The 13,209-nt window shown below is 36.8% G+C and overlaps 1 protein-coding gene across 3 annotated transcripts in view; it reads right to left on the bottom strand.

The window, feature by feature from the left end:
- Positions 1-11,323, bottom strand: part of LOC149180203 (uncharacterized) — a 29,922-nt gene extending 18,599 nt beyond the window's left edge. Inside the window, exon 1 of one of the 3 annotated variants that reach the window (XM_089415948.1) lies at positions 11,129-11,323. In XM_089415948.1, coding sequence (XP_089272074.1) covers positions 11,129-11,193 — 65 coding nt within the window. In that variant the 5' untranslated portion in view covers positions 11,194-11,323. Of the gene's footprint in view, positions 1-11,048 lie in introns of all 3 variants that reach the window. The other 2 variants (XM_089415949.1, XM_089415950.1) reach the window with 2 other exon arrangements.
- Between the last annotated feature and the right edge of the window lie 1,886 nt (positions 11,324-13,209).

Raw genomic sequence — 13,209 nt, 5'->3', positions numbered from 1 at the left:
TGTAAATCTAACAAGTAGGAAAAATATTGTCAGTTGCTGCAGTAGGGATTCTGGTTTAGGAATTTTCACACGATGGACCACGAGTGCCACCCTAGTGAGGTTTATTTCTATCATTCCAGGAGATTGCAAGTGCATATTTAGAGCCCCCAACTCAGCCATCATTCAGTCAGTGTGTACTCCAAAAGGTCGCAGTAGTGGAATACGCAGTAGATAATTCAGTGTCCTTCAAGGGAGCAATTGCCAAAGGAGTTTTGGAGAAGGAAATACAGGGGAAGACTAGCCTTTAGGAGGATTTTGGGAGCTAGAGATTTCTGTTAGGGAACAACGTGATTGCCAGCACTCAAGACCAGCGCAGGGATTCACCACTAGGCACACGTGGGGAATTCGTGGGTCAGTTGTGGGGCGAGTATTTCCCAAGAGAGATAAGGGGAAGTTCGAGGAAGATTATCTCAAACATTTTGGTGTGTTTTTGAGGGCTTATTCTGGAGTTACAGGCAGGTCGTACACTTCAACAATTGGAGGAGGGCATGGCTCTTGGGAGGCCAAATTTCCGGGGTCAAAACCAAGCCAAACCCTTTCTAGGTTTTGGTGGGTTTTGGTTGAGGAGATTGGGGCTAATTTTGCAGAATTTTTTGGGCAGATCTGAGGGGTCCCAACTCAGCTAGCAACTAGAGGAGCTAGGGGGAATTTGAGCCAAAATTTTGAGGTCAACATTTGGCCAATTCCTTCGTGGGTTATTCTGGACATTTGGTGGATATCCCCAGGTTAATTTTCTGAAGTTTCTAAGCACCAAAGGTGGGGTTTCGAGCAGCATCTTCACAGTAGACAACACAGCTTCACCAGGGCAGCACAGGGCATCATTGCAGCAGTGCTTTGTGCCATCTGGGCTTGACATATTAGCACCTGGGCTTGATCATACTTGCAATTGAGGCAAGCCCAAGTGCACCACTTCCACATTATTGTACTTTTCTCCCAGATTATAATAAAATGGCTCAATTGTTGGTATTCCTAGACTTTTTATGGGTGTGCACTGAATGTTTCAATTTTATGGTGTTGTTTTTATTGTTTTCTTTGCATAGCACTATTTTTTTGGAACATTACAGGATAGTTATAAGTGTAATTGCACGTCTCTAGCAGTGTCGGTGCATTCTCCTCATATAGTGCTTGGAAAAATCCCTGGGAAGATTACTAGTGGAGTTTCTTCCCTTGAAATGTATTGAAGTTTGTAAGGTACTATGTGGATCTTCTAGGGTTTAGATTGTAGAAAATCCATGAAAATCTGCAACTGCTCTAATGAACAATCTGAAAGCTAGTTTCTTTTCATTAGGACACAAATTTTCTCTACTTATTTGCAGCGGAATAGGAACATAAATAAACACAGTCACTCAATAATCAAGACACAAAAATTTCTAGGGAACCCAACTGGGAAAACCCTTTGCTTGTTTGAGAATTTTATTAATAGAAGAATGAGCAATAGATCTCTTACAATACAATATTGTCTCAACAGAAAACACAATGGTTCTCCCTACCTAAACTAGGCTTGAAACACCAGCAAGTAGCCTAATCCTACCTCCCTATTTTTATACGCATAGGCTGCCCTATTATTTAGGGGATTCTCCCTAAATCCTTGCACAAATCCCAAGGAAAATTCCTCCTCAAATCTGCACATAAGATTCTCTTGCACACTCTTCTTCTCACAAGCTCACACACAAACATGTGCTCTCTATTGCTTTGTCTCACCAACTCATGCTCACAAAACAATGATGTACAATGGTGCCTTCATCCTCCTTATAAGCAATTCGCATAGGCTAATTTGGCAAGTTGTATTTTAGGAAGTTGACTTGTAATTGATGAGTTAACTGAGTCAAACTGACTCTTGTAACTCGTCTAGTCTCAATTTAGAACTGAGACGCAATCACTCATCCTTGGCAAGTTGTATTTTAGGAAGTTGACTTGTGATTGATGAGTTAACTGAGTCAAACTGACTCTTGTAACTCGTCTATTCTCAATTTAGAACAGAGACACAATCACTCATCCTTTTCCCAAATCTAACTCGCACTAGAAGACAACAAACTGAGCCTTCCACTCCTGCATATTAGTCAAATTGCTTCATGAATTGTCCTAATATATAGGAATTTGTCCTAAATTTTAGGAACCCATGCATACTAAGAAAAATTGCTTCTTGGTCTCTTTGACTAAGGCACAAGCCAAAGAAGGACCTTTCTCACTACTATTTTCAGCATTCCCTCTCAGCAAGGAAGGTTCTTCTAGAAGAACCTCGTCCACCTGGATCTGTCTCCAACACTACCACGTTCTTCGTTGATGTAGTTTCTCCCTTTGAACCAAAAGACTTCCCTAATTTCCTTTATGGAACCTAGTCTAAGACCTGTTCTTTCCCACCATGTTCTGAGTCCACCACTTCCTTTGAACTAGAAGACTTCCCTAATTTCCTCTATGGAACCTAGTCTAAAACCTGTTCTTTCCCACCATGTTCTGTGAGTCCACCACTTTAGTCATTAAATTCCATGTACCCTTTGTACCTCTGTGGCCGCTTCCTCTAGCTGGAAGTGATACTAGAAGAATCAACTCTCTTCTTATCTCCCTTAACCAAATCCTCTGCCCACTTGGCTCGAACTCTCCCTATACTGGGAGTCTCTAACTGAGTGGCTGCCTCCACTCGCCCTGGGCTATGCTCCTCATCATCTTGTTGGTTAGCCCAACTGCCAACTAGCTTAGACTCAAACTGAGACACTGGTTGGGGCTCCATCTCAAGAGATCTATCATGCTCTCGCTCAACCACCACTTCTCTACTCTGAGCTCTCCCTGCCTTGTTGCTCAAGGTTGCACCTGTCTCTACCTGCAACTTGTAGAGATTCTTCACCCTCACACCTATCTACTTCTTACATCCAAAAGCTAAGTGTTGGAGGTACACCTTACCTCTGCTAAAGATGATATCATATCCCTTGTCCTCAAGGGTAGCTACCGAAACAAGATTCTGCCTCAATCCTGGAACATAGAGAACATCTCTGAGATGAAGAGGATTACCTGACTCCCTCTGAAAACTGATAGTACCAACTCCTCTAGCTGCATACTGACCATCATCTCCTAGCTCAATCTAAAATTACATGTCCTTCTCCTTCAGGTGGCTGAAACTCTTCTTGTTTCCGATCATATGGAAGGATGCTTCTGAATCAATATACCATATATTGTTATCTGTTGAGCTTGCCATGCAAGCAATCAATGAGAAATCTTTCTCAAACTGGGTAGAAAATGCATCTACCTCCGCTGATGCAACTATATGATCCTTACTAGACTCCTTCCACTTAGGACACTTAGTGGCATAATGTCTTCTTTCCCTTCTGATTGGACTCAACTTCTCCTTGGCCCTTCTTACCCTTGCCCTTCTTGCCTACCGGGGCAATATTCTCCTCGTCCACTGTCATAATTGATCTACCATCTCTAGTCCCTCTCTGGATCTCTTCCTGAATGCAATCAGTCCAAAACCTTTCCCAATTGGGAAAACTCTCCCTACCACTGACAGCATCCTAGAAACCCTGCCAAGTTTGGTGAATTCCAAGTAAGGCAAAACTCACAAGGTCATGATTAAATACAATCACGCCCACACCACCCAGTTCATCTCGTACCTGAGTGAACCTTGACAAATATGTGACGATGGGCTCATCCTTGCTCATCCAGATACTCCTCAACTTCTCCTTAAGAGCAAGCTTCCTAGTATCATTGGTACTCTAATATAGTTCTAAAATAGTTTGAACATCTCAAAAGTTGTCTTCTTCTCATGGATATGAGGAACTATATGATCTCTGACCCCTTCTAGAATAATCCTCCTTGCCTTGATATCATTCTTAGTATGTTGGGTCCACTGTTAGGGATCTTGTGGTGGTGGTATAGCCCGTTTCACAAATTCTCCGACTCCATTATCCTTCAAAACTATCATGAACCTCCCCTTCCATAGAAAGAAATTCAACGCTCCCCCTAAACAGTGATATGCTCTCAATCCTTAGTACGTCATCTTGCTTCCCCAGAAAGCTCTCCAACACATGCCCACTAACAGCCTTGTAATCCTTCACAAGAAGTTGTACTTAGGGCTCAAATAAGGCAACTTTTAATAGCCCTCCAACTTACACTCAAGCTTCCCACCAAATCTATCCAATCTGAACACCACCACTTAGCAATTACATCAACACAGAAGACACATACATACCTCAAAAAGATGACTTCTTTTTGCCTTCTCCTTCTCAGCCCTATGCATAAACTCCTGTGAATTTAGGCCCTGATTAGGGCTTGATGACAATCCACATCAACCCTCCAATTTTGGCCCAAAAGCTCCTCAGAAAACTACGTTATACCTTCTCCACTAAGCATTCCTTTCTGTGCTAACACAAACCACCCTGATATTATTGTTCCAGCACTTTGAGACCTTAGACCAGCCTCAACCTAGGGCTCGGCCCTACCTGTAATATCACAGAGATACTCGGCCTGTTGTACAGAGAAATAGCAACCAAAAACTATGCACCAAAACAACCCAGATCTGCTCCTCTTCAAGGTTGCGGCTACCACAGGTGCTTCTCCAATGATGAATTGCTCTTGTGATGAATGAATCACATTGTTTTGGTCTTTATTTTGTTCCCTACTCTGATACCATGAAGAAAATCCACGAAAATCTGCAACTGATCTAATGAAAAATCTGAAAGCTAGTTTCTGTTCATTAAGACATACTTTCTCTACTTATTTGCAGCGGAACAAGGATAGAAATAAACACAGTCACTCAATAATCAAGACAAAAATTTTTAGGGAACCCAACTGGGAAAACCATTTGCTTGTTTGAGAATTTTATTGATAGAAGAATGAGCAATTGGTCTCTTACAATATGTTATTGTCTCAACAGAAAACATAATGGTTCTCCCTGCCTGAACTAGGCTTGAAACAACTACAAGTAGCCTGACCTTGCCTCCCTAATTTTATGCGGATAGGCTGCCCTATTATTTAGGGGATTCTCCCTAAATCCTTTCACAAATCCTAAGCAAAATTCCTCCTCAGATCCGCACACAAGCTTCTCTTGCATGCTCTTCTTCTCACAAGCTCACACACACAAACATGTGCTCTCTATTGCTTTGTCTCATCAACTTTTGCTCACACAACAACTTGTGCCTTTGTCCTCCTTATAAGGAATTCGCATAGGCTAAATCTAGCAAAGTCGACTTGTGATTCATGAATTAATTGAGTCAAATTGACCCTTGTAACTCATCTAGTCTCAATTTAGAACCGAGACTCAATCACTCGTCCTTTTCCGAAATCTAACCCACACTAGAGGACAACAAACTGAGTCTTCCACTCCTGCATATTAGTCAAACTGCTTCATGTATTGTCCTAATTTATAGGAATTCGTCCTAAATTTTAGGAACTCGTGCATGCTAAGGAAAATTGCTTCCTGGTCTTCTTTAACTAAGGCACAAGTCAAAGAAGGGCCTTTCTTGCTACTATTTTCACATATATCACCCTAGATCTACTCACATCCTCTCAAGGGAGTTCTTAGCTAACCCCATGTGCCCCAAAAAAGCATTAGGCACTAGTCTTCTCCCATCTAGTCAATCTAAAACTCAAAATTCTACCTTTCATTTCTTGTTTTAGGGTAAAATCTAGGGTTTTATAACAGCTTACATTAACTTCCAGCCATAGAAAACCCTAAACATCTTGGTAATTGTGCATATATTTGACCAAAAAATCATCTTAATAATAATTTGACTTGTTGATTTTTATCATAGCCTTTTTAGGGCTGGACGTCTTGATATCTTTGGCTGTTATATGCTATTTAATTTTTAGAATTTGCTAGTTAGACAAACCCTAGTTTTATCTAATATTTTAGCACTAATTTCTAATTGTTTATAACTTGTTTCAAGGGGTAGTATATTGTTGTTGTAGCTTGTGTTGCTGCTGTAATTTCATATCTTTTATTCAAGTTTTGCAACAGCATTGAGTAATTTTCAGATTTGTAGTGTTTAAGGATAATTTTGCATTGAATAATAATTTGATTAACTCCCTAAATCAGCCTTAACATAAAATCCAAATCTGGAATTTACCTTGAGTAACCACCTTATCTTTGACTTGCTTGATACATCTCTTTGGTGGCGATTTGGGCAGACACTTAGGAGACCTTAGACTTGATTTTGTCTTGCCTTAGGAGTCCTAATTCCTACTAGCAAAGCCAACCTCATGTTGGATCCATCCTACACTAAAACCTGGGAAGTTGTTGCCCATGTGAGGGTGGCAACACTTCCACTGTTGCACTAGTCTAAGCACCTTGTGAAGGCTTTGCACTAAGGTGCTAGATTTTGAGATAACAGTTCTATAAGTTCAACAAAATTAGCTCTTGGGTTTGCATGTTGCTTGTCCCCAAGTTGGACACATGAACATGCACTATTCGAGTGTTCAACATGTGTGAGACACCCTCGGGCTTGCATGTCCTGTGTCCCCATGTCAAACATGAGCATGAACTATCCTAGTAACAAGCACACATGGGACATGTGTCACACATGTACGACCCATGGAACTTGTATGTCTGATGCTCAAAACTCACATTTCCCAACATGTTGGACAATGGAATGCCACAAAATGTGTCTCAACTTGTTAATATATGTATCCAAATGTAGTTATATTTTCATGTATCCAAAGTGTTTCATGTAGTTATATTTTCTAAATAAAGAAAAATAGATCTTTATCTCTTTATTATATTTCTATAACTTTAATATATATGGCCATGCTCATATTGAATTCTGAAAAAGACAAAGAGCTCTGACAATTAGGTTTTTTATTTTGCTCTTAGGGTTTTCTGTATATTTTGTTGGCCACCCCCATTGTGTGGGAAGGCACCAAATTCTCAAGTGCAATTTGAGAGGAACTAAGAAGGGTTGTCCACTATCACCAAAAAAACACCCTCTCACCATCTAGGTCGGCTTTTCTTTGGCACAAGGTAGGTACCCCTAGAAGATAAAAGATAAATTCAGATTTGAGTGGGTGGTGGGCTGCCAAGATCATTGCCAATCCAAGGGTTATGGAGTCAAGGAATACAAAGAAGAGGGTTTTGAATGATATGGAGAAGATGTAGCCAAGCCATACACTAATGTGCCATCGCTAATCCAAAAGGACTTTTTTGGATGTTTCATGGAGGGTGAACCTTTGGAGATTATTGCTTATCATTTTATGAAGTCTTTTGCATGGTCAAACCCCCAAGTTCAATTAGGGCATTTTGCACAAGTGATGGACATGTAGCATCTTCATTATATAATTCATTTGTTTAGTACTTCATTGCTCTAGGGCTTTTGACTTGTCATTTGTTAGTTGGAGGATATTGTTTATTTGTTTACTCCTCCCTAGAAGAGATTTAGGATATAACTTTTGATATTATTTTTTATTGGAGGAGGTTTTGAGCTCTTCAACTATATAAGATGAGATCCTCCTCTTCTAATGGTTGTTGATGGTTTGAGGAGACAATACCAGGGATGTTCTTAACTTCTTCATGACTATGTGACTAGTGGAGTTTCATATTATGTGTGGATTTTCTGCATGTTAAAACAGCAACTATTACTCTCATTAATCATCCATAATATGTCCTCATTTTTGCTTCATGGTTCCATATGCCTTTAAGAATATTTGGCACTAGTCCATCCCCATCAACCACCCTTAAAATCAACATAAATCTGTTTTACTAAAGACACTCTTCAATCACCTTTGAGTCTTACTTGTCCTAGCTTTAGTAATCCTACCCTTGGGGACACCCGTCTTGTACTAGAGGAGAGTTGGTCTGAAGTGAGTAGAGGATTTGTGAGTTGACATTGGCAACCCTCTTGAGTTACCCTTAGCCTTTCACTCAATCCTTGGACTTAGGATCTCCAGTGCAATATTTATTAGTAACAAGGAGCTAATATAGTTCCTACAGAGGTTCAAATCCTACTAAGTGACATACTTGTGCTTATGCTCACCTTTGTGGATGCGCACCAAAGCATGCAATCGTATTTGGGGTTAGGTGCAAATCCTGGGTGACTCTAGTGGAATAGATAATCCCCACTTGCGGTTGCTTGGCTAAAAAGAAAATAGATTAAATGGTGCTTATGCATCTGGCATAATGCTAAACTAAGCACGTTAACCTCACCATGATCAAGGTTAATTAAAAAAAAATAGGGAGGCAGGCTCAACTTGGCCTTTTTAACAATTCTTCTCAAAGTGTTATCCATCCTATGACTTTATATGTGCACAAATTCACAATTATCAATAAACAAATTCATAGGATTTCTCTCTTCACGACAAGGCTAATCTAATCAGATCAGATTCTAGAATCAAAGTCAAACTATATAGATAGTGTTTTATAATTAACCATTCTTACTTTTATTCACACATTACAATCAATATTCTAGCACATAATCCATTTCATATAATTGTAGGGCTCTAGCAGGCCTTGGTTATGACTTCATCTCCACATGTCTCAACACACATTGAAAGATGCTCCCCAACAGTGTATATAATCAAAGATCCCCTTCGTACCCTTTGTTCATTCCCAAGATTGGTTTTTAAAGAGCAAGAATTACTCTCTACAACTGTTGAATGGCAACTCTTCAGGAATTGGATTTACACCTAACTACAAAAATACGACCTCAATTCTATTGTAATGGAGTAAGTTAAAAAGTGGACAAACTTCGTTAATTCAGTGAGGATTTTATTAGAAGTTATAATTCCACTTGTTTGATGAGAACTTTGACTATGGAACTTTGCCCTTTAAAAGTTTCAGCCTATTTTAGGACAACACAGAACTTTACGTCACCGAAAAAGATAATCCAGCCAAAAACAGCCAAAAATTATGAGTACTTTTTAACTCACTGCCTGTCATAATTACTTCCTAAAAGATAGGATGGAAATTTCACCACAATCATTTCTATAAAACTGTTAAAGAAAAAAATGGCAATTTTGTTCATTTAAAAGATGTTTGAAAAAAGAATAACAGAATTTTCTTACATGGAATATATTTTTGCGTAATGTTTATCATAAATTTTCCATTAATGATTGGGCCGAGAGGCTCATTCTACAACCCAGTATGAGGGGATGTGTAAGTTTGTCCGTCCACTCCTTTTAAAATAAAAATAAATAAATTATGCTCTAAATGGAAAAATAATGTCGGCTATAATAAAAAAATGGATATGATGTAAAGTAATTAGAAGTAAAAAAAATGTGTGAGTAAGATGTTTAAACCTTATGCTTTTCAAAAATATTTCAAGAGAAAATTTAAATAAACTATTTGAATATATACGTAGCTAATTTATGTCGATATCAACTTCATATATATGTACATATAGAAGAAACAATTGTTAAAATAAAACATTTTTATGTTGTATATAAAAAAATATTCAATGTGGGTTATTAATAAAATATTTTAATACGAATTAATATTGACATATATTTGAAAATATATTTATAATAAATAAATAAAAATATTTTAATTTGTCGTGATAAAATGTAGTGATGTACATGTTATGTAAACTATTTTAATGTCAATTATGATTCATGAATATATATATCATTTAAAAAAAATATTAATATATCATGAAAAAAATAAGCTTTTATGGTTATAACGTTTACTTGGTAAAATAATGAAAAATTACATAATGCAGGTGAAGAAATCTGATCCCTCTCAGCTGCTCATGTTAGATCCATACTCAACAAGATGCATGTTAGATCCATACTTAAGATGGATATATGCTAGTATTTAATACAAGCAGATTCTACCAACAAACAGTGCATCCTCAAAAAGGTTAGTTGTCGGATCAGAATCCTTACTTGATTATGTATCCTCTGGTAGCCAAATCCTCACTTATGAGCCCAAATTAAATCTGTTAAAATTCATGACAAGGGCATCAAGTGCATGGCATCATAAACAATGGAGAGGTTAGCCGATCTTTCCTAGTGTCTGCGCTACCAGCGGAAGTGAAGGGGCAGCCCAAAGTGTCTATCAGTGGAAGTAGAGGGGCAACTATTGCCTTAACAAAATTGAGAGCTTCGAATCATCTTGTCCTGCTAATTTATTGAAGAAAACCATACCAAAACTTACGAAGAAAAATTAAATTCCCAATAAATAGGTAAAGTAAGTGTATATATATATATATATATATATATATATATATATATATATATATATTTATATATTACAAACCTAGAATTTCAACGCATGGCTCTAAAATACCGACAAATGCTAGGAAAAAAATAAAATAGCTCCAAATCATCTTGTCCCCGATAATAATTGAACAAGGCCGAAATTAAAGAAGAAAACTGAAATTCCCAATAAAATATGTAGAGTATATCTTAATTGAGACATATATAACAAAACTAGAGTAGCAAAGCAAGACTCTTAAATGCATGCCAGCAAATTCTTGAAAAGCACAAACAAATTGTTGTAAATGCATTTTTCCTTCAAAAACAGATAATTTCTTGTAAATGCAATTTTTCCCAAGAACAAAATTATTGTAAATGTTTTTTGCATTATTTGGTAAATTTTTGTGAATCTGAAAATGACGAATATATTTAATCCTCCCATCCCCTAGGCAAAGTCAAGGCAAGCCAAATCATCACACACAACCCCATAAAATTTCCCAGGTGTACTGTAGAAATAATGTATAAGACGTATAACCCTACAGGTTAGCATGTACACATTTTCTACGGACAGTCACTCCACTTCCAAATACAACACTCAAGGTCCTATCCCATGATCTTAACAAAGTGTTATGACCTTAAGAAGCCAAAGTTTGCAGCGGTTCCATTGCACTTATGTCCAGGTTAAGATCATTTCAACGTTTCAAACACAAATTGTGATGGCTTTACATAAAACGCCATTCAAGAGAGTAAAGTTGTGGCCAGGCTAATGAAAATCTACCAAAATTGCTATGGACATGACCTTGTGATCATCAAACACTGCAGAATTATTTCAATTTCTACAATTCTAGAAAAATTTGACAAAAGAGTTGGTAGATCTGAGAAAACAGACGGACCTATTGATCCCTGAATAATTTTCCATAGAAATGTTTTCCATTCCAAGCAGAAATCTGAGAAATGATACAAGGCGCGTTACCTGAAATTAAAATCTTTGTCCCAGAGATCAGATAGAGAGAAAAAGCTTATGTAACCGAATCGCATCCCATTGCTGGTTGCTGCGTTTTTGTAACGCTGAGGGCAGAGATCCGATCTTTAATAGCAAGTAGATCTGGGGCGGGCGCGTTCGAATTTCAATGACTCCACGTGACGTCACATGTCGTAAATGAAAGTTTCTTCCGGTAGGCAGTCCGTCAATTTACGGAAGCTTACGCGCGTCTGTTTGGCTTTTGACTTATTCATTTACGCGCTTCGCTGTTCTTATAAAATAGACATGTGTCCTAAGTCCTTGAATATCTTAATTAACAAAAATAAACGAACATGCAGCCTAACCGGAGTTTATCACAACTGACGTGGCTCTATTTATTTTTGAAATTTGCATTGTATTCTTAATTATTTTAATTAAATTTCTAATGTTTTGGGTTTTATATTATTACATTATATCTCTTAAAATTATGATAATAGTAAAGATAACTAGAAGACTTTTGTAACAAATAAATTTTAAATTTTAAAATTATTTGTTTAAATTTTAAATTTTAAAATTATTTGTTTATATCGTTATTTTGATGCGAGGTTAAATTTATGATAAAATACATTATTATATAAAAGATATGAAAAGTGTGGACCTTTTTTTTATTATTGTTTTTGATAGGTAAGAAAATAATTAAAAAAAATTAATTAAGATGAAAAAGTTAGATTTAAGGCTTTTGTGATCTATAATGTAGAAATATGTTTTCTGGATTAATCACGTTATTAGGATTTAATCCATAATTCGAACCAACTAATGTGGATAATGTGAAAAATTAATGGACCTCTGGGGATAAATAGCATGGATACATCATTGCCGAGAATTAGCCATTACAAATTAGCCAAGGTAAATTAGTTACTAAGGTAAGAAAAATATTTTTTTGGTAAAGAGATTGTGTATTAAAATATTATGAATTTAGTTAAAAACTAGCTCTTATGAATAACTAAATCTCGAATATTCTATTTCAATTAATTTAATAATTACTTATATAATATTATTTGTTATGGGAGGACCTATTCCATTAAATAGCTATGCTCACTTACCAAAATAATAATAATAATAATAAATTAAAAAACAAAAAAAAAACATATATATATATATATATATAAAATCTCCTGGTTCCCAAATAAGGAGAATATATGTTAACTAAATTAATAAAAATAGATGGTAGTGAATAGACAAGAGGGGAAACAAATATATATATATATATATATATATATATATATATATATATATATATATATATATAAACAAACAAAATTAAAGGAATTAGATAGAAATAAAGAGGAGAAGGAGAAGAAAGGGAGGAGGAATCATGACGAGAGAGCCGGAATCCCTCTTACTCAATTTCCATTTCTGGAATGCCTCTCAATCTCAATCGATTTTCTAAGCTTCCTGTGGTGGAAGTGATCAACCCTAGCAATGACTTTGGATTCCTCAATGCAAACATGGTGTTTCGATTTCTCAGCATGTTCTGCTAGCACTGATGAGAAAGAGCGAGGCAAATATTAGACACAATCACTCTCGCTCATCAGCCCTAGCATAATATGGTGAGAAATCGAAACACCATGTCTGCATTGAGGAATCTGAAGTCATTGCTAGGGTTGATCACTTCCACCACAGGAAGCTTAGAGAAGTGATTGAGATTGAGAGGCATTCCAGAAATCTCAATAGGGATGATGGTTGGAAATTGAGTAAGAGCTGGAATCCGGCTCTCTCGTTCTGATTCCTCCTCCCTTTCTTCTCCTTTCTCCTCTTTATTTCTATCTAATTCCTTTAATTTTTTAATTTTGTTTGTTTGTATATATATATATATATATTGGCTCTCTCGTCCTGATTCCTCATCCCTTTCTTCTCCTTTCTCCTCTTTATTTCTATCTTTTATATATATATATATATATATAAAGTCATTAATTATTTTTTTTGTTTCCCCTCCTGTCTATTCAATACCATCTAAAAAGCCCTCAAACAAGTCTCCTCCACAAGCACGTGGCAACAAGAAGTCCAATGGAAAAGTCATTGATGATTCTACT

The sequence above is a fragment of the Pinus tabuliformis genome, chromosome 3_2 (assembly GCF_031772625.1).
Source record: "Pinus tabuliformis cultivar Carrire ecotype Pingquan chromosome 3_2, CPIR1, whole genome shotgun sequence".
Classification (NCBI taxonomy): Eukaryota; Viridiplantae; Streptophyta; class Pinopsida; order Pinales; family Pinaceae; genus Pinus; species Pinus tabuliformis.
This window is presented reverse-complemented; position numbering and strand designations above follow the sequence as displayed.